This window comes from Leucopleurus acutus (assembly GCF_964270905.1).
Source record: "Leucopleurus acutus genome assembly, chromosome: 5".
NCBI lineage: Eukaryota > Metazoa > Chordata > Mammalia > Artiodactyla > Delphinidae > Leucopleurus > Leucopleurus acutus.
In genome coordinates this window covers 129,634,796-129,657,236 of record NC_139147.1, presented here as the reverse complement: position 1 = coordinate 129,657,236, position 22,441 = coordinate 129,634,796, and the positions used below count along the sequence as shown (strand labels likewise).

Sequence of the window (22,441 nt, the reverse complement as noted above, 5' to 3'; positions counted from 1 at the left end):
GATGAAAACTTCAGGGGTTTGATGTCCAGGTTGAGGACTTTAATCCATCACCATTTGAATTTGGCTTTAAAACAATTATTAGGAATTGAACAGTTTACATCAAAATTACAGTCAAACAAAATGAGGTAGCTTTATAATTAGAGAATTGTGGTCATGCATGCAGTACCTGGTGTTTAGGTTTAGATTAATAGAGGCTACTGCAATTTTGTAGTTCCTTTTTTTTCAACCCACTAGACCAATATTCTATATAAACAACATCAGAAACATGACTAGATTCACTTTTTAATGTGTTTTACAAATCTTTTATTGCTTCAACAAGAAAATGGATACCAGAATGCTTTTCTTTTTAAAAACTTATTTGAACTACTTTGAGTCACTACTTTTATTCTTTACTGTCCTTATTTTCGAAGTTTTGGCGTCCAGACTTGGAAAACCTCTTGGAGATTTGTATAAACATGCATATACATATATACACACACATTAAGTTTAAAGCCTCAGTTCCTCATTAAACCTTGCGCTCAGGCTCCTGTTAAAAAGAGGTAAAATGGTGAGAAGCTAAAAATCATGGAAAACAAGAATAAATCCCAATTGATAATTTCCTTGTTGTTATGAATTAAAACAGACATTTTAAGGCAAAATCTATCACCTTGCTAAAACTTCTACTAAGCTACAGACTCAGATATTTACAAGAAAATAAATAAACAAAAAGCCCTTTACACATGTCAATATGGTTTAATGACAAGTTAGCTGAGGAGTTGCACTTTGTTATTTTAGGTAACTTTCCATTCAGGAACAGTTAATATTTCAATGATTAAAATTTCAGGTGTTAAAAACTAACTTCAAGCAGGGTCATTGTTACACTGAAGCTGAATTCTTCAAGTTCTTGTCTTTAAATTACTATACAAATCCATCACAGTTACATTCAAGCTATTAATTTAAAACACATTTAATGTTTGGTAACTGAGTAAATACAATTACTGTACTCTAGGTCGTTTGATTTTATTTTTCTCTGTAGGAGCTTTCCTCTTTTGTGAGAATCCAGGCCCAGGTTCCTTATTATTCTGAAGAAATGAAACAGCTTCTGGTAGACAGTAATTTTCTACTTGAGGAGGAGATTCCTATAAAAGGGGATAAAAACCCCAACATTGTTCATTTTTTTCAGATTTCAAACTGTTAATTAGGTAATAGATTCCTTTACTCTGCTTTATGACCAAAAAACTTAAACATTTGTCTTTCAAGGTAGCTATTTAGCACCTGTCACCATTAGTGACAGATCCTGTGTAACAAAATTTCACCTTTTATCAGAAAAATGAGTTTATAGCTCAGGCAGAGTGGGGCTAGCTCAGATCTTAATGGTTTCATCTGTAAAATATGGATTAAGTACAGAATATGGAAAATATGGTAAAATACAGTTAATAGCTATCATTTAACTGTGAGATATTATGTTTAGTGTAAATTTTTGAAAATCTTTGAATGGAATGGGATGAATTCCCCTTTTCATTTTTTATGGCTTTTAGTCTGAGGAGAAGCCCCTGTCTGTGTCATGTTGACTGGCTAAAACTTTAACAGAAAACTTTGAAGAACCAGAGGACAGAATGGCAACCACAGCACTAGAAAATGAGGTGGGAAATTCCAGAAAGTTTGGGAGGAGCTCCAAACTCTGTGTTATAAACACTGACCAAATCCTTGCTTGACCCCTAAATCATGTATGTGCAGAGACTCAAGGTAAGGCTCAAAGAACCCAACTAAGATTTGAGCTGCCACTCACTGCGGAGGGTCAGCCAAGTAAACTGCCTGCTAAACAAATAAAATGGTCCTCTTCAGAAGAACATGACAGGATCTAGTCTCTACAACTGATTTGTAATTTCTAGGATACATCCATAATTACTATACACGTGAAGAAGCAGAACATGAACTATTCTCAAGAAAAAAAAAATCACCCCCCCAAAATGGAAATACTTAAGTATCAACTTAAGAAAAAAATATACATATACTGAAAATTACAAAATGCCCATGAAAGAAATCAGACAATCTAAATAATGAGATAAGCTGTCCTCAGTGACTAAAAGACTTAACATAGTAAAGATGTCAAACACTCAAACTGATCTGTAGGTTTAATGTAATTCCTATCAAAATCATAGAAAGGTATTTTTATAGACAAACAGACTTATTTAAAAATTTACATATAAAGACACAGTCAAAAAGAAGTACAGGCCCTAGAATAGCAACAACAATTTTGAAAAAGAGGAATAAAGAGGAAGGAATCACGACCTAATATTAGGACTTATTATGTATACAGTAATTAAGAGTCTTGCAGAGGGAAAGACACATAGATTGATGGAACAGAACAGAGAATGCAGAAATAGACCCACACAAAATGCACATCTGAATACTGACCAAGGTGCAAGTGCAACTAAATGGAGTATAGTTCTTTTAACAAATGGTGCTGGAGCAACTGGACATGCTGAGGCAGAAAACCCCTCAACCAACCTCCTAACAATTTTGACCTAAACCTTATACCTCTACGTATTATCAGACATAAAAAGTAAAAACTATAAAACCTTTTTTAAAACTTGTTTTGCAAAAATTCCTGTTAAGAGGATAAAGGTAGGGGATCCCTGGTGGTCCAGTGGTTAGGACTCAGTGCTTCCACTACCGGGGGCACGGGTTCAATCCCTGGTTGAGGAACTAAGATCCTGCTAGCTGTGTGGCTAAGCCAAAAAAAAAAAGAGGATAAAGGTAAATGGATGAATATATAAGCCACAGACTGGAAGAAAATATGTGCAAATACATATCCAACAAAAGACTAGTATCTATTATAAACAACTCTCAAGTGTAAAAAAAAACAATTCAATTACAAAGTGGACAAAAGACATGAAGAGACGTTTCAAGGAAGAGGATATGAACATGGCAAATAAGCACACAAAAAGATGTTCACTTTGATTAGCCATTAGGAAAATGCAAGTTAAAATCACAAGAGAGATCATATACCAAATGAAATGGCTAAATAAAAAATGACAACTAAATGCAGATGAGGATACAAAGAAACTGGATCACTCATACATTGATGGTGAGAATGTAAAATATGCCCACTTTGTAAACACACTCTTGAGAATTTATCCCAGTGCAATGAAATCTTATTTTCACATATGAAACTGTACATAAACGGAAACAACCCAGATGTCCTTCCATAGGTTAATGATTAACTGTGGTACATCTGTACTACTCAGCAATAAAAGGTAATAAAAGTATTCATTGTTGCATAAGAATGCAACAATCTGGATGAAACTCAAAGGAATTTTACTGAGTGAAAAAAGCCAATTGCCAAAGTTTACACACTATTATTAATTCCATTTATTTAAGTTTTAAAAAATGAGGGATTCTTGGGCTTCCCTGGTGGCGTAGTGGTTGAGAGTCCGCCTGCCGATGCGGGGGACATGGATTTGTGCCCCGGTCTGGGAAGATCCCACATGCCACAGAGCGGCTGGGCCCGTGAGCCATGGCCACTGAGCCTGCGCGTCTGGAGCCTGTGCTCCGCAACGGGAGAGGCCACAACAGTGAGAGGCCTGCGTGCCGCAAAAAAAAAAAAAAAAAAAAAAAAAAAGAGGGATTCTTGTAGTGATAGAACTGTTCTGTATCTTGACTGTGGTGACAGATACATGAACTTACACATGATAAAACTGCAGAAATCTAAATACACAAATATACGTGAATAGAAGTAAAACTGGGGAAATCTGAATAAGCTTGGATTGTATAAAGCCAATATCCTGGTTGTAAGGATATCCTTGTTTTTGCAAGATGCTACCCACTAGTGTAACCTGGAGAAAGTGTACATGGAATCTCTCTGTATTATTTCTTACTACTGCATGTAAATCTACAATTATTTCCAAATAAAAAGTTTAATTAAAAAAAAAGTAACAGAACATCTTGCTCATGACCCAGATGTTGGAAATAGTAGACAATTGCAACATAGCTATTATAACTGTTCTTAATGATATAAAGGAAAATATGCTTGAAATGAGTGAACAGAGGAAATCTCAGCACAAAAACAGAAACCACAGAAAAGAACCAAAGAGATTTTAGATATAAACAAGTAATACTTAAAAAAAAATTTTATTTATTTTTGGCTGTGTTGGGTCTTCACTGCTGCATGCAGGCTTTCTCTAGTTGTGGCAAATGGGAGCTACTCTTCGTTTTGGTGCGTGGGCTTCTCATTGCAGTGGCTTTCTTGTTGTGGAGCATGGGCTCCAGGCACGCAGGCTTCAGTAGTTGCAGCATGTGGGCTCAGTAGTTGTGGCATACAGGCCCTAGAGCACACGGGCTTCAGTAGTTGTGGCGCACAGGCTCAGCAGTTGTGGCGTGCGGGCTCTAGAGCACAGGCTCAGTAGTTGTGGTGCACAGGCTCAGTTGCTCCGTGGCATGTGGGATCTTCCCAGACCAGGAATTGAACCCGCGTTCCCTGCATTCGCAGGCAGATTCTTAACCACAGAGCCACCAGGGAAGTCCAAAAATATAAGACTTAAATCAAAGTCTCACTGGATAGGATTAAGAGCAGATGAGAATAACAGGAAAAAATCAGTGAAGTTGGAGATAGATACACAGGAATTGGGCAATCAGAAGAGCACAGAGAAAAATAATTGCAAATAAGTGAATACAGGCTTAGGGGCCTGTGGGACAATATCAAAAGAGTAACATGAGTAACTGAATTCCCAGACAGAAAAGAATGAAGCAGAAAAATAGCAGAATGAAGAAATAATGCCCCAAATTTCCCAAACTTGGTGAGAGACATAAGTTTAAAGAAGCTTTGTGAATACCAATCAGGATTCATACAAAGAAACCATACCTGGAAATATAAATGGTTGAAAATCAAAGATGAAGAGAAAATCCTGAGAACAGCCAGGAGAAAAATGACACATTGCATAAAGGGGAACAATTCAAATTATCATTAACTTCTTATCAGAAACAATGGAGGCCTTAGGACTTCCTCAGTGGTCCAGTGGTAAAGAGACCACCTTCTAATTCAGGGGACACAGTTTCGATCTCTGGTCAGGGAACTAAGATCCCACATGCCCTGGGGCAACTAAGCCTGTGCGCCTCAACGAGAGAGCCCGCATTCCACAAAACTACAGAGCCCAGGCGCTCTGGAGCCCATGTGACCCAACTAGAGAGAGAAAAAAACCCACACACTACAACAAAAGAGAAGCCTGTGTGCCACAATGAAGAGCCCATGCCACAAAGATCCTGCATGCCTCAACGAAGATCCCAAGTGCCACAATTAAGACCCAACACAGCCAAAAAACATTATTTATTTTAAAAAATAAATATTTTGTTAAAAAGTAAAAAGAAAAAGAAACAATGGAGGCCAGGAGAGAATGAAGTCTTTATTGAAGTACCAGAAGAAGAAAAAAAACTCAACCCCAAATTCTATATCCTGCCAAGAATCTTCAAGAATAAAGGTAAAATAGACATTTTCAAAAAAAAGAGAAAAAAAGAAAACCAGCATTGGTCCCCATCATATTTGTACTACAAACTAAAGAAAGTTCTTCAGGCTGAAGGAAAATGATACCAGATGGAAACTTAGATATTCAGAAAAAAAAAACACTCAAAATGGTATACATTAGGGTAAATATAAAAGACTTTTTCCCCTTTTGATTTCCTTAAAATACATTGGATTGTTTAAAGCAAAACTTACTTAAAGTATAACACTGTACTTGTGGGGCTAAAACAGATAGATGGGCCAGACATTAAATATTTTAGTAGTTGCAAATTTCTGTTGCGACTACTCAACTCTGCAGTTGTAGTGGAAAAGCAGCCAAAGAGAATATGCAAATGTAAGAACGTGGCTGGGTTTCAATAAAACTTTATTAATAAAACAGGCAGAGGGCTGGATTTGGCCTGTGGGCTATAGTTTACTGGCCCTTGGTTTGAAGAACAGGGGAAGCAAAGGAATCTATATGGTTCAAGATTTCTGCATTTTATGCAGTGGCACAATATTAACTCTAGGAAGATTATGAAAAATTAAGGAAGTATATTGTAATCTGTAGAGCAAAACACCCCCGCCCCTCTAAAAAAAAGAAGAGAAGTTTTTGCTTTAAAAAGACAATGGAGGGTCTTCCCTGGTGGTGCAGTGGCTGAGAATCTGCCTGCCAATGCAGGGGACATGGGTTTGAGCCCTGGGCAGGGAAGATCCCACGTGCTGTGGAGCAACTAAGCCCATGCGCCACAACTACTGAGCCTGTCCTCTAGAGCCTGTGAGCCACAACTACTGAGCCCGCGTGCTGCAACTACTGAAGCCTGTGCACCTCGAGCCCATGCTCCGCAGCAAGAGAAGCCACAGCAATGAGAAGGCCATGCACTGCGATGAAGAGTAGCTCCTGCTCTCCACAACTAGAGAAAGCCCACGTGCAGCAATGAAGACCCAACACAGCCAAAAAAAATAAAAATAAAAAGAGACAATGGAGGGGATTTCCCTGGTGGTCCAGTGGTTAAGACTCCACACTCCCAATGCAAGGGGCCTGGGTTTGATCCCTGGTTAGGGAACTAGATCCCACGTGCAGCAACTAAAGATCCTGCAAGCTGCAACAAAGATCCCACACATGGCAACAAAGATCCCCCATGCCACAACACAGCCAAATAAATAATAAATAAATATTAAAAAAAAAGACAATGGATGAAATGGAATTCTAAAAAATATTAAATACCAAAAAAAGCAAGAAAAGAAGAACTGACGAACAAAGAACTGAAGAGACAAGCCAAAAACAAATGGCAAAAAAAAAAAAAAAAAACAGTATCAGTAATTACGGACTAAACATTCCAGATAATAAAAAGCAAGGCCCAACTATGTCCTGTTTACAAAAAAGCCATTTTAAATATAAAGACACAAATAATTTAAAAATTAAAAAAAGATAAATTAAATACCTGGGAAAAAATTTAACCAAGGAGGTAAAGCATCTGTAAACTGAAAACTGTAAGACACTGATGAAAGAAACTGAAAAAGATACAAATAAATGAAAAGATAAGCTGTGCTCATGGACTGGAAGAATATTGTTAAAATATCCTTACTACCCAAAGCAGTCTGCAGATTCAATGCAATCCCTATCAAAATTCCAATGGCATTTTTCAGAGAAACAGAACAAACAAACCTAAAATTTGTATGGAACCACAAAATATCTCAAATACCAAAAGCAATGTTAAGAACAACAAAGTTGGAAGCATCATGCTCCCTGATTTCAAACTATATTACAAAGCTACAGTAATCAAAATAATACGGTATTGGCACAAAAACAGATCAATGGAACAGACTAGAGAGCCCAGAAGTAAACATATGCATACATGATCAATTAATTTACGACAAAGGTGCCAAGAATATACAATAGGGAAAAGACAGTCTTTTCGATAAATAGTGTTGGGAAAACGGAACCCCCACATGCAGAAGAATGAAACTCGACCACTATCTTATATCATACACAAAAATAAACCCAAAATGGATTAAAGACTTGAACATAAGACCTGAAACCATAAAACTCCTAGAAAAAAACAGGCAGCAAGCTCCTTGACACTGGTTTTGGTGATGATTTTTTGGATTTGACACCAAAAGCAAAGTAACAAAAGCAAAAATTAACAAGTGAAACTATATCAAACCAAAAAACTTCTGCACAGTGAAGGAAACCATCAACAAAATGAAAAGCCAACTTATCAAATGGGAGAAAATATTTGCAAATTATATATCTGATAAGGGTTAATATCCAAAATATATACAGAACTCATACAACTCAACAGCAAAAAAAAAAAAAATCTGATTAAAAAATGGGCAGAGGATCTGAATAGACATTTTCCCAAAGAAGACATACAGATGGCCAACAGGTACATGAAATGGTGCTCAACACCACTAATCAACAGAGAAATGCAAATCAAAACCACAATGAGATACCACCTCACACCCATTAGGATAACTAACATAAAAAAGACAAGAGATAACACATGTTGGCAATAACATAAAAAAGACAAGAGATAACACGTTGGCAAGGATGCAGAGAAAATGGAAACTTTGTGCACCATTGGTGGGAATATAAATGGTGCAGCCACTCTGGAAAACAGTATGGAGGTTCCACAAAAAATTAAATACAGAACTACTATATGGTCCAACAGTTCCACTTCTGGGTATTTATCTAAAGGAAACAAAAACACTAACTCGAAGATATCTAACAGCCAAGACATGACTGTCCAGCAATGAATGAATGGATAAAGAAAACTGGTATGTACACGTACACACACACACACACACACAAAATGGAATATGATTCAGCCATTAAAGAGGAAATCCTGCCAATTGTGGCAACATGGATGGACCTTGAGGGCATTATGCTAAGCAAAAAAAGTCAGAAAGAGAAATACAAATACTGTATGATCTCTTGTTAAGTGGAATCTAAAAAAAACAAAACCCTCAAAACTCAATAGATACAACAGAGAACAGACTGGTGGTTGCTTGACAGAGGCAGGGGGGTGAGGGGTGGGCAAAATGGATAAAGGTGGTCAAGAGGTACAAATTTGTTATAAAATAAATAAGCTGTGGGAATATAATACACAGCATAATGGTTATAGTTAATAATACTGTACAGTATATTTGAAAGTTGTTGAGACTCAATTTTGGAAGTTCTTATCACAAGATTAAAGAAAATTGTAATTATGTGTGGTGATGGATGTTAACTAGACTTACTGCGTAGATCATTTCGTAAAATATACATATACTGAATCATTCATTATTTTGTACACCTGAAACTAATGTTATATGCCAATTGTATCTCAATTCAAAAAAAAAAAAAAAAAAAAGGTGGCCAGACTCATCATTTAGGCAGATCAGAAGACTCCTCTTTGGATAAAAATGAAACAATTCAAGAAGCACATAAAGTTATGAATCTAGGAGACGTGTCCAATAACTAGTTCATCCACACCATCTCACCCAGCTCAAAATGGACAAGACCCAACTATGCTCAGTACTTCTAAGCAGCTTTTTACCCCCTATTTTTTTTTAAGTGATATTTAAAAAAATTAATTATTTATTTTTACGTTTGGCTGTGTTGGGTCTTCATTGCTGTGTGCAGGCTTTCTCTAGTTGCGGCAAGCGGGGGCTACTCTTCATTGCGGTGCGCGGGCTTCTCATTGCAGTGGCTTCTCTTGTTGAGGACCATGGGTTCTAGGCTCGCAGGCTTCAGTAGTTGTGGCACACGGGCTTAGTTGTTCTGCAGCATGTGGGATCTTCCTGGACCAGAGCTCGAACCTGTGTCCCCTGCACTGGCAGGCTGGTTCTTGACCACTGTGCCACCAGGGAAGTCCCTACCCCCTACTCTTAATCATGGACAGAAAACCAAGAATTACTAGATATCTGATAAATTCCTCTAACATGGAAGATAAAAACCCAGATAAAGGGAAAAACACAGCTTGGTAGAAGTAGAAACTATGCAGAGATAAGAAAACTTAAAAAAAATACATCAATAAATCCTCTGAGAGCTCACAGAAGGTATTAATCAATGAAACAAGAAAACATTAAAACAATAAAATATAAATTCAAAAAATGAAAACAGGTCTAAAACATGATAGCAAAATGAAGTTGATAGAATATTGAACTGCAAGAATCTCTCAAAAAGATAAAAATAAGTGAAAAATAATAAAATCTAATATACAAATAGCAGAAGTACAGAAGGAGAGAACAGAAAGTGGGAAAAAAAACCCTCATCATTGAAATAATTCAAGATTTCCCAGAACTCAAAGACAGAAGTTACCAGACCAGAAAGGGCCCAAGTGCCCAGCATAATATAAACAGATCCTCATGAGAGTGTATCATTTTGAAATTTCATAAAACTGGGGCAAAAAGAACTTCCTAAGTAGATTACAGTTACATATAAAGGATTAAGAATCAGATGGCTTTAGACTGCTCAATGGCAATACTAGAAGGAGACAAACAATCAAAAGTCTAAGAGAAAGCAGTTTCCAACCTAGAATTTGAGGCCCAGCCAAACTATCAGTCTAGTAGGAATGAGAATAGAAAAAAGAATTTCCACACATAGAAAGTCTCAATTTACCTTCCATGTGTTCCCTCTCAAGAAGTTACGAGAAGAGACCTCCATCACAATGAGACAGCAGATCAGGATGACATGCAATTCAGAAAGAGGAGATTCAACAGAAAAGAGACAAATGGTGGTGAATGGAGCTCCCGGGACGATGGCAGTGTACAGAAGTAGACAGAGGGTGACAAAGATCCCTGCAGCCACCACACCTAGTTTCTAAGCTGAAGTCAGAACACTGGGGTGAGCCTATCTCAGAGTCCTATCTGTGCTTGGCTTATCTTGGCCATGAACTTGACATGAAGCTGCTGCTCTCCCCTCCTTAGCCTGCTGCTTCACACTATAGAAGTGTTCTGTTTTGACTTACTCCTGAGAGCTAGAGATAGGCAATAATAAGCTCAGATGCAGAAATACAGAGCAGCTCACTCCCCCAATGTGTTTCTCCAGACATCTAGTATTTGACACACATTACAACCCTGAGAAAGGCAGGAACAACCGGGAAGGAGCAACAGGGAGTTCCTATGGGACTAGCAATCTTCTATTTCTTATCCTTGGCACCTGAATGACATTTTGCTATTCTTTAACCAGAACATATTTTCTATACACTCTTTTTTATGTAAAAAGAAAAAATACCCCCAAATTATAGCACATGTACAAGTTTAACACAGCACAAGTTTAAGCAATTAATCTATGTTGGGTCCCATCTTAGATGGCAGCTGTATCCCTGAAACGATCAGAAATTTCTGGAGGGATGAGGTATGGGAAGTTCTCTACATTCCCCCAATCCCTGCCCTTTTCCCAGTGGGTAATATTTTAAAACCTCATGTCTCAACAAATAGAGATTTTTAAAAAGTTATTTAGATGTTCAAGGAGAGCTAGTACTGGTTTACTAAGTCCTAATCAATACACCCCACTGCTTTATGACAGAGGCTTTGCATGCATGTTTCAGGCACTCCTATTAAAAGCTGACCAACTTCCAAAAACAAGCAACAACCACCACAAAGCAGGTTAGTTTTGGCTTCCCCCTACTTCTACACTAACCTGTTTGAAATCCTTTGTTGTAAGACATTTACAATCATGTGTCATATCTTGCTGATTCCTGATGGCATTTTAGGCACTCCGGTGTCAAGATTTTTCTTTGCCCATTCAAATCACCCAACATAGGCCAATTCTGAACAGGAGTATAGTGAGCCCTCCATGTAGTAAGTGTTTCATTTCCCTTACTGTCTAACACAGGTATTTACAGTGTATCAAAACAAAAGGTCAAGAAAATTTAAAAAGGACCCTTGGGTAAATGTTTCTCCTTGGACTCGTGCAATCAATTTCTGCTTTCTTTATATTCCAACATTTTAGAGGGCACTTTTAGAGGTACCCAGATTTTTATACCCATTTCATATTTAACTTCTAGGCTAAATGTTTACATAGGTTTTCATTATTTTAAAAAATAGACTGAAACTGAAAGGGGTTGAATGGGGGAGACTAACAAGAGATTAACAGTCTATGAATAACAAGCCGAGGGTTTTGTTGTGCAGTTATGTCTCTATGCATATAAGCACATTTCTGGTGGTGAGGAGGTCAGGGACAGGATCTTACAAACCTGCATAAGAAAATCAGCAATGTATTCCGTTTTCAAGCAGTACACATTCTGGGCAGCAGCTTCTGCTATATTAACTCCCAAGTCATCTGGTTTTAGTTTATTAAAGTCAGAAAAGAGATGTGTAGCTTCTTTAAATAAAGATACAGAATGACCAGGTAGCACCTAAGGAAAAAACACAAAGCATCACAATCTATCAGTGTTTCAAAGTAGTTCAACTGTATAATCTACACATAAAGGATTACCATTTCACAAAGCACAGAAAATCAAGAATTGATCACAGCAACCTTGTCAATACAAACCTTTGCTCCTCCTGACTGAAGAAGGCGTTTGAATCCTGCTTCTCGGGACTGATCGACATGTAAAATAACCTTCCACCCACTAAATGCCCCCTACAAATAAAAAAATAATCAGTGTTGAAATTATTTGGAAAAATAAATGACAAAATAATATAAAAAATACATTATTTTCTCTGTCAATGAATAACCTTATAACCTTTACTTCTGATGAACACACTGATAACTATCTTGGTCAGAATACTCTGAAACACATAGCCACGGTGTCTGGCACACAGCAGCCCATCAATAAATACTTGAAGAATGAAGGAAAATGATTTAATGATTTGGTAACATTAAAACAAAGCAACGTGACATTTGTTTAGTCTTTTCTACTATTTTTTTCTTAAAACTAATCAAAGGTAGAGCCTAAAGCACAGCTTCTTAGATGAGATGAAGCCTCCAGTTAATATTTCTCTTGAAAATATTTACAAATTTGAAACATAAAATATTTAAGTACAGAATTAGCAATTAACAGAAGCCTGTGGAATTACTTTAAAAGAAAGGGAATCAAGGCTAACAGGGACTTAGAGACAGCAGAGAACTCAGAATATAACACAAAAGATGATATAACTCAGGTTCTTAACCTTTCTGTGAGCCATGGATCCATTTGGAAGTCTAGTAAAACCTATGGATCTGTTCTCTAAATAACTTAAAAAAAATAACAGCTTATATTGAGATGTAATTTCCATACCATATGAATGTTTTTTAAATGTCCAAAATAAAATACAAAGTATTACAAAAGAAACCATTTTATTGAAAAGTATCAAAATGTTTCAAAATTTGTGACATAATAATAGACGTGCTTCTATATTAAACCCATCATAGGGTTGAAAATACGGTTCAGTCAAAAATGCATTAAGGGACTTCCCTGGTGATCCAGTGGTAAAGAGTCTGTCTTCAAATGAAGGGGATGCACGTTCGATCCCTGGTCAGGTCCCAGGGATCCCACATGCCGTGGGGCAACTAAGCCTGTGTGCCACAACTCCTGAGCTTGCATGCCTCAACGAGAGAGCCTGCGTGCTGCAAACTACAGAGTCCACATGCTCTGGAACTCACGCGCCACAACTAGGAGCCCATGCACCCTGCATGCCACAAATAGAGAGAAGCCCGCACGCCAATGAAGAGCCCATGCACTGCAATGAAAGATCCCATGTGCCTCAATGAAGATCTCATGTGCCACAACTAAGATCCAACACAGCCAAAAAAAAAAAAAAAGCATTTAAATACACCTAACCTACTGAACATCATAGCTTACCAGCCCAGCCTATCTTAAATATGCTCATAACACTTATATTAGTCTGTGGTTGGGCAAAATCAACTAACACAAAGCCAATTTTATAATAAAGTGGTTGAACATCTCATGTAATTTATTGAATGCTATACTGAAAGTGAAAAACAGAATGGTTTTAAGTATATCGGTTGTTTACCCCCATGACCACGTGGCTCACTGGGAGCTGTGGCTGCTGCCTCTGCCCAGTATCACCAGAGAATACTGTACTGCATAATGCTAGCCTGAGAAAAGACCAACATTCAAAATTCAAACTATGGTTTTTACTGAATGTGTATCACTTTTGCACCATCATAAAGTCGAACCATCGCCAAGTTGGGGAGGTCTGTATGTACTATTTTAAAGTTGTGACAAACATAAACAGTATTTCAAGTTGCAATCATAATACAAGCAAAAATATCTGATTCCTGTGGGGCAAAATCATAGTACTGTTCATAGTGTTGCGATTTGTTGCCTAGACTTACAATGAAGGAAATGTTAACTTTCAATTAGAGGTTAGTAAAAATAAGGATGTATTTCTTCCCCCATCCAAAGTGTATAGCCTTCCTGGATCCCAATGTTCATTGTAGCACTATTTACAATAGCCAGGACATGGAAGCAAGCTAAATGTCCACCAACAGAGGAATGAATAAAGAAGATGTGGTACATATATATGATGGAATATTACTCAGCCATATAAAGGAACAAAATTGGGTCATTTGTAGAGACGTGGATGGACCTAGAGGCTGTCACAGAGTGAAATAAGTCAGAAAGAGAAAAACAAATACTGTATATTAACGCATATATGTGGAATCTAGAAAAACGGTATAGATGAACTTATTTGCAAAGCAGAGAGACACAGATGTGGAGAATAAACGTATGGATACCAGTGAGGGGAAGGGAGGGGGTGGGATGGATTGGGAGACTGGGATTGACATATATACAGTACTATGTATAAAATAGATAACTAATGAGAACAGAATGTATAGCACAGGGACCTCTTAGTGCTCTGTGGTGACCTAAAAGGGAAGGAAATACAAGGAAGAGGGGATATATGTATACATGTGGCTGATTCACTTTGCTGTACAGCAGAAACTAACACAACATTGTAAAGTAACTATACTCCAATAAAGGACAAAACAAAACAAAACAAAAACAAAGTGTATATAGCCTTCCTGAATTTGATCTATAAAACTCCTTTGGGAGAGTCTGTGGACCCCAAGTTGAGAAGCCCTGAAGCTGGATGCTAGAAAGACTCTTTGGAAGAAATACAGTATGGGTCACATTTTACACATATAAATGATTTTTAAGAGAGCTATCAACATTATATATATCTTACTGCTGATCATAATTAGAAGAATTAGAAATCAACACTAAGCTCAATTTAGAATGTCCAAATTAAGTATATCAATCAAGTGATAAAAGACAAATAGAATTATTCTTATTTTGTCAAGCACATTCTCTGAAAAAAAAAAATCTGGACTAGTCATGACATCGAATGCCATTTATACTACCTACATAATTATATACGTTAATACCTCAATAATGCCTGATTCTTGTCTTTGCTGGATTTTCTTCCTCCATCTCATCGCTGCAAGTGCTAGTTTTCGTTGCTGTACACTGATTCCAGTCAAAACATCAAGTATGGAACTACTTCCCCATTCATAGTCTTCTTCCTAGAGAATTAGTCCAACAAACTTTTGAGTTCATAGAATATGTCCTCAAAGAATCCACAATCTAATAAGAGTTACAAGCTATACATTCCATTCCTCTAAATACAGAGGATACTAAGTAAGCATCAGTTTATGAGCATGGAGGAAATGTAGATTAATTTGGCTTCGTATGAAAGTCAAGTATATCTGGCTTTTAATTAGAAATCAGAAGAATATTGCATACATTTCTAAGAAACAGATAACTATATCTTAGCAATTGGTAATAGATTATTGGGCTTCACCTACTGTAAGATGAACTTCACAGAAGGACATGGTCTCAAAAGAGGTATGTATTAACAGCTTGATTACCTGTCTACACAGGCGAGATCCCTGAATGATCTTGATTGAAAACGTCAAAAAGTACACGATAGATATTACTGCAATGGTCAGTTAGGAACCAAAATATTTCAAATAATTAGCTTAATATTTTATGTGCTGGAATCAGTTATTAAGACCTTTACTTTTAAAGAAAAACAACCCTTCACATGAATTTGCATACACACCAGCATGAAGCGCCCAGCAGTCCTGCAAGCTTCAAGGTAGGAGCGATGGAGCACCCACTTCCCAGCTGCCACTGAAGCTAAATACTTCTCGTTTCGAAGTGGATGTCCCACAACAATGTGTGTACAGTTGGGATCAAAGCACTGCTTCTCAATCACTAATCCACCTTGATTAGAAAAAATATAGGTACTTTATTGATTCTTAAATTTTCCTCAGGGAAAATGTACCTCAACTATGCAGAGGAATTATTTATAAACAAAATGTAGCAATAAACAAACCCCCTAACATACTTTACATATATTTTTTAATAAAATAATGTTTATTATGAAAATTTAAACTCCAACAGTAGATAAAACAGTAAAATGAACCCCCATACACTGGCTACCTAGGTTCTAAGATTATCAAAATTTCACCATCCTTACTTCAAACTACCCCGTTTTTGGCTTAACCATTTTAAAGCAAATACCAGATATCATTTTAATTTATCCCTATGTATTCAGTATGCATCTCTAAAATACATGGAAATTTTCTCATACAGCTACAATGCCACTATCAGATCTAATATAATTAACAAAAATTCTTTGCTCTCTCAATACTAAATCCTTGTTCAAAGGGGGAAACTATTTCTTCTGCTTTTAGTGGAAATAAGGTCAGTAGACCCACACAGAAGCTTGGGAGGAAAACACTAAGTAAATAGAGATGAAGAAGGTGGGAGCTGAACCCTTTTTTCAGATATGTATTATGAAGTCTGACTTTGAGGACAGAAGAAGGCATAAGTAAATGTAAGCTTATGTAAAGCATGGCTTTTGATTACACTTTAGAGGTTAGGCAGAGTATCAAGAACTTTCTAAGATTCCAACAAAACAATGGAACTCCACTCATGCTTTACAGATGACTAATAATAGCAACAAGACTTTTTGAGCACTTACTATATACATGCCAGGGACTGTTGAAAGTTGAAAGTATTAACTCATTTAATCCTCACAACTCTATGAATGCACTATTGTTATGTGCAATTTACACATGAGGACACAGGTACAGAGTAACTCACCCAGAATCACAGTGACAAAAGAACAATAGGTAAAAATTCCATTACTAATATCAATATCTAACTCTACATAACAAATTTATTCCGTGACCAACAGAATAAATAGTTCTCCACATCCTTAAAAGGATAGCACTAAATGACATTTAATCTTTTCTTGATGATTCAGGGCCACTATTAAAAACAACCATTATTTCTTAATGTTTTCTCTAGGTCAAGCTGTCATATTAAGTTCTTCCCAGTAATGTTCTTAACTCTATAGGGCTGCTTTGTTCAATACAGTAGCCACTAGCCACATGTGGCTACGGAACACCTGAAGCACAGCCAGTCCAAGTTGAGATGTGCTGTACGTGTAAAATATATCCCAGATTTCAAAGACTTAGTAAGAAAAAAAGGTAAATTATCTCACTGATATTTTATACTAATTACACATTGAATATAATATTTTGCATATACTAGGTTAAATAAAATATATATTTAAAATTAATTTCACCTCTTTCTTTCCTCTCTTTAAAATGTAGCTCCTAGAAAGTTTACCTTCCTAGTATGCTGCTTTCAGAATGGTGTCAGATGGAGAGCCTGACAACTAGTGGAATAAGAATGTCACATGAGGAGGAGCTCCTGTCTGGATGTCACTGTACCTTCAACTTCATAAAAATGTAGTTTTAATCATATTTTAAGTCTATAATTCCATTGATTTTGTCCAAGGTTTCAACAATGAACAAATGCTCAAAGCAGCATAAGATTCTTAAACCTTAATGGTTGGTTTCAATTTAAATCTTTAAATATTTAAATCCTATGACCCAGTGACTTTAGATTTAGATTAGAGCTTTATAAAATCAAAGTTCTACTGGTGACTCAGTGTATGGTCTGAGGCAAGTTACCCATCTTTTTAATCTCAATTTCCACAGCTTACAAATGATATCAATAATTAGCTACATTTGACTTCCAAATAAGGTTACTATATGGGACATTTTTGACCTAAGTAAAATACTTGTACCTAGTTTTTCAATCAGATGACAATAATCAATACGTTCTTGAGGATTCAGAGATGACAACTGAAATATGTACTGTTTTTTTAAGTCTTCATGAGTCTCCTCTATCGTTATAATCTGGAATGGAAGAGTTTATTTTAGAAAAAATTAACATTAAAAAGTTATCAGGCCTATGGTTCTTTTATAGTGACATTTTACTTAGTCGTCTGAGTTATCAAATATAGAAATAATAATAGAGTGCAAAGAAATGCAGTTTTCAACATTCGATGAACCCTTGATATTGATATCAATAAATTCTGAATGCAGCATAAGAGTAATATCCAAAAGCCTTATCACCAAACTAAGGATAAACGAACCTTTTCTCTAGGGTGTGGAGCCACAGGTGGGTTGGCTAGGGGGAAGGCAATGCTGGGGGCTTGAGGCGTAGGGATCAGGTGGCTGTCTTTTATTGGAGTTTCCAGTTCTTCAGAGATCGGGTGTTTTGGGGCTTCAGTCACACATATGTTCTCAGGATCACAGACAGCTGAGGGCAATAAAATGCTGCAGTGTGATGTTATCCAAATACGACTAAGAACAAAGTCTGGGAAATACCCTCATCTGTCTTAGCCAAGATGAAATTAAACACAAATTCTGGAATGTAAAGAGTACATGCAAAAAAAGTAACCTATTTCTAGAGCTTATAATTAAATGCAATTAGTTAGCTTTAAAAGGGCAAATCTCTGTGGGTTTGCCTAACCCTTTAAGTACCACGCTCTCACCAGTAAAATGTAAACAAAATTTTAAAAGTGAGAGCAATTCTACACCTCAAGAAAATCAGAAGCAGAGATAAATCTATATATCTAGTATAGAGATATAATCATGTGAAAGAGAAAGGGGGGTAAAATGACCAATGATGAGAGATGGGAAGTATTTTGTTTTCAAGGTAAAGTCCAAGGAAGTTGGATAGGGAATCCAGAAAGAAACACATACAACTCCAAATGTAGGTATGTGCTGGGTGGAATTCAGAAGAAGACTTAAATGTAACTAAGATGACTGGAAGAAAAACCAAGCATTAACTACACAACACAAAAAGGACTGGAAAAATGTACAGGAAAAAAATGCCTAACCCTAAATTTCCAAATTTAAGAATCAAAATATATTTTTCAATTTACCCAAATCTAAGGTTTGGGTTTAAACTTAAAACATCTAGTGAGTTTTTCATTTGCATGTACAATTCAGAGAACCACAGTAACCACAGGTGCTTATCTGTTTATTGTCAAGAGGTCAACATGTACCTAATACAAACAACTAAATAGATTTCTTTCTCATTACCCTGTTCAGCAATTTCTGAATCATGTAAAGGCTCCTGGAAAGGAGAATCCTCCAATTTTTTAACATCAGCCTGAAGCTCAGAGTATTGTGTGGGACAACTAGGCCACTGCAAATTGCTGGCAAGTCTTGCTCTCTCTTCCCTGGCTGTAGGGTCATCCCAAATGATCTGTTCATTTTGGGAGGGCTCTGTGTTGACATCAGGTACTGTTTGACGAGATTGCCTAAGGAATAAAAGTCACAATTTTACTAACGGATAGCCATAACAAAATCCCACTCATAAATTCTGTAAGTCTTGTAAATTGGTGGTTCACCTTTATATGTCCACCATCTAGCACATAGTAAGCACTTGAAAATACTTATTGAATAAGTGAACTTCGGGAAATGTTTAATTTTTAAAATGTTTCTTCCAGAAACTTACCTGTTTTACCTAGAAAATGAAACACATATTTTGACTGAATGTCCATATATTTAAAACTTCAAAGGGGGAGTTTACTGTCAAGAAATTTTAAAAAATTCTAAATGATTACTGCTTTTAAAAAGGGATTTCTCTTAATTATATAGTCTTAGGGTAACATGGTAATGTTTAGAAACCTGGTTACTTTGCTGACCAATCAATAGTTGTATTTTTATCACTGGAAATAGTAAGAACTATAATTACACAGGAAGTGTACTATCTACAGGCTGCCTTAAAAGCAGGTTCTTTTGGCTACTGGTAACCAAACCTCCCAAAGTCTAGGTAGAACAGCCTTACAGTGAACTAGGGTGAAACATGTTTTTATGGTATAACTGTAACAATTCCACTGGAAAGTAAATAGAATTCCAATATCTTCCTTCACTGTGTATACTGAATATTTCAATTCCATATATATATGGAATCTTAGTAAAAATAATTTGCCAAAGCTGATGGTACTCCCAAAGTGTTCATTTGCCTCAAATACAAGGAAGATGGCCTTTTATTCTCAGAGCTTATTTATTTACTCTGACTTTGACACAAGATTTAGGCCCTCTAAAATGATAAAACATGATCTGGTCTATTAAACAAAAAACCGTTTTTGCTCAGTACTCAGATAAAAGAAATAGTCTCATGAAATATACAGTTAATGTAGATAAATGCACAGTTAAATTAATTCAAGATATAAGTACCATAATTCATCAGAGATTTTTCTATCAAGGAAAAGATGAAGTTATTCTACTGAACTTAAGTCACATCACACTAAGATCTGTAATCACCTTCCCTAGAAGACAGATTTATAAAGAGAATACAAAACACATGTAGTTCCAATAAGAAGTAACTGCTTAAATATATATATACACATATATATATGCACTTACTGTTTAATACCAATATTATTTAATTCTAATATTAAGAACTGAGGGGACTATCCATTGAATCAATTTCAAACAAGGCAAACTGGATCTTAAAATCATTTCTTTCTCAGGGGAGGTAATAAAATGTATTAATCATGCCTCACAGGAAGCAGTTGCTTCGTATGGAATTAACCTCTGCTTCCTGTCCCCAAGTAAGAATTCTAGAACTGCCTGGAACAAGAGAAGGAAGAAGGAAAAGTTAGGAAGGAAGGGAGGAAGGAAAAGCTATTCTGCCACCAGCGACAGGTACGGACCTCAGTGCCTCTAGGACTCTACTTCGTCCGCTGCGGGCAGAGCGAGCGCTGTCAGGGGTTGAAGAGGCACTGTTACAACCACTTCTTGAAAGGGAAGTCCTCTGCCCTTGGGGTTTCACTAGTGAAGTTGCAGACATTATCTCCTGCAGCTGCTTTTGAAAGTTCTCTCTCATCTCCAAGGTCTGTGTCAGAGCTTGAAACAAACACAAATACACCAATCAAGGGAAGTTTCTCCTTTCTATCACACCCTATTCACATTAACTATTTTGTCTAGATTTGGTTGAACATAAATTTATTAACTTGACATTTATCAGATACTTACTATAGGCTATAGTAATGTACTAAGACTATGAATCCTGCAGAACATAAAGGCAACCCTTACTACGAGGACTGTAGAGGAAATAATCAGGAAGCCCTTTGCAGACACTGTGCTAAGACCCACAGTCGTCATCCTTTTGTAGAGCTCCCTGCCTGCTTCTGACCCTCTCATGTTCTGTACTACACCAAGGTACATTACAGTCATTTATGATTTTCCCCTATGGTCCTCAAAAACACAGACCACAACATACTTATCTTTGGTTTCCTTGTAGACTAAACATTGAAGTAGGTACTAAATAAAGATTTTTGGAATGAACAGAGTGTGACTAACTAAACAGGTAAATCATAGACAGGGAAAGCTATGGTAGGGTGAGAAAAATAGAAAATATTAATCTATTAAAAAGAGGACACCTATAGATATAAGGTTATTCAATGCTGTACTCTTTATAACAGCAAGAAATTAGAAATAAACTACATTCCCATCAACAAAGAACTGGCTAAATAAAGTGGGCCATTCATACTGTGAATACTATACAGTTGCCAAAAAAAGGGAAAATGACTGAAAAAGATCCTATGTACTAATAAAGACACTCCACAGGTAGAACTGCTAAATAAAAAGATCAGGATCAAAGTATAAAACAGAATATACAATAGTCAGTATTTACGCATTTTTTTAAGTGGGGAAGGAGAAAACTTATTTATTTATTTTTGGCTGTGTTGGGCCTTCGTTGCCGCGCACGGGCTTTCTCTAGTTGTGGCGAGCGGGGGCTACTCTTTGTTGCGGTGCACGGGCTTCTCATTGCAGTGCCTTCTCTTGTTGCGGAGCACGGGCTCTAGGTGTGCAGGCTTCAGTAGCTGTGGCACACAGGCTTAGCTGCTCTGCGGCATGTGGGATCTTCCCGGACCAGGGCTCGAACCCATGTCCCCTGCATTAGCAGGTGGATTCTTAACCACTGCACCACCAGGGAAGTCCCAGAAAACATGTTTGATTGTACGCATGAAACAGCTCTAGAAGGCTCCATAAGAAAATAACATCAGAAGGGTGGGAGAAACTTTTCACACCTCCTTCTGCACCTTTAAAACCATGTGAATTTATGTTAAAATATATTGTGCACATAATAAAACTTTTTGAAAGTCACTGAAAGGAACTGAACCAAAGGACAAATGTTTAAAAAATTACCAACTCCACCTACCTTTAATAGAATAGGGCTGTGTCACATTAACTCTGTAAAATACCTAGTTCCACACATTTCACAGGTTTCACACTAAAATCACTTAAAGCTTTGTTAACTATTACTTAATGATTGGCATGGAACCTCAATTCAGCCCTCAAACATATGCTTTACTTGTATTCAGCAACATAGAAAAAAACTTTTATTTGTCCATCTGATGCAAAGGAAGCATTCCATATTAAAGATACATATTTATAAATTTTTTTTGTTTGTAATTTGAAATATTTTACCTCCTTTAGAGTCATTCCTGCCATTTCCATTTGATGTTGCTGGTTCTTTATTACTGGTAGTCATACTGTCTATATCATTTTCTTCTATAGGCAAATGATCTGGCTATTGAAGGAGAAAAATTACCATTTCTCAAACCAAGCCCAGTATAAGGTTTCATAGCAGTATATGATTGTACATTCAGCTTAAAGAGGGGGTAAATGTATCATCGATATCA

General features: G+C 36.7%; 1 protein-coding gene across 1 annotated transcript in view; it reads right to left on the bottom strand.

Annotated features, from left to right (window-relative positions):
* Positions 1–297: 297 nt before the first annotated feature.
* Positions 298–22,441, bottom strand: part of TOPBP1 (DNA topoisomerase II binding protein 1) — a 77,582-nt gene continuing 55,438 nt past the window's right edge. Inside the window, exons 19-28 of the mRNA XM_082839221.1 lie at positions 22,227–22,329; positions 20,447–20,639; positions 18,825–19,045; positions 17,870–18,036; positions 17,519–17,630; positions 15,476–15,639; positions 14,799–14,936; positions 11,958–12,047; positions 11,659–11,820; positions 298–1,118 (exon numbers count right to left, since the gene is read on the bottom strand). Coding sequence (XP_082695347.1) covers positions 975–1,118; positions 11,659–11,820; positions 11,958–12,047; positions 14,799–14,936; positions 15,476–15,639; positions 17,519–17,630; positions 17,870–18,036; positions 18,825–19,045; positions 20,447–20,639; positions 22,227–22,329 — 1,494 coding nt within the window. The 3' untranslated portion in view covers positions 298–974. The remainder of the gene's footprint in view (positions 1,119–11,658; positions 11,821–11,957; positions 12,048–14,798; positions 14,937–15,475; positions 15,640–17,518; positions 17,631–17,869; positions 18,037–18,824; positions 19,046–20,446; positions 20,640–22,226; positions 22,330–22,441) is intronic.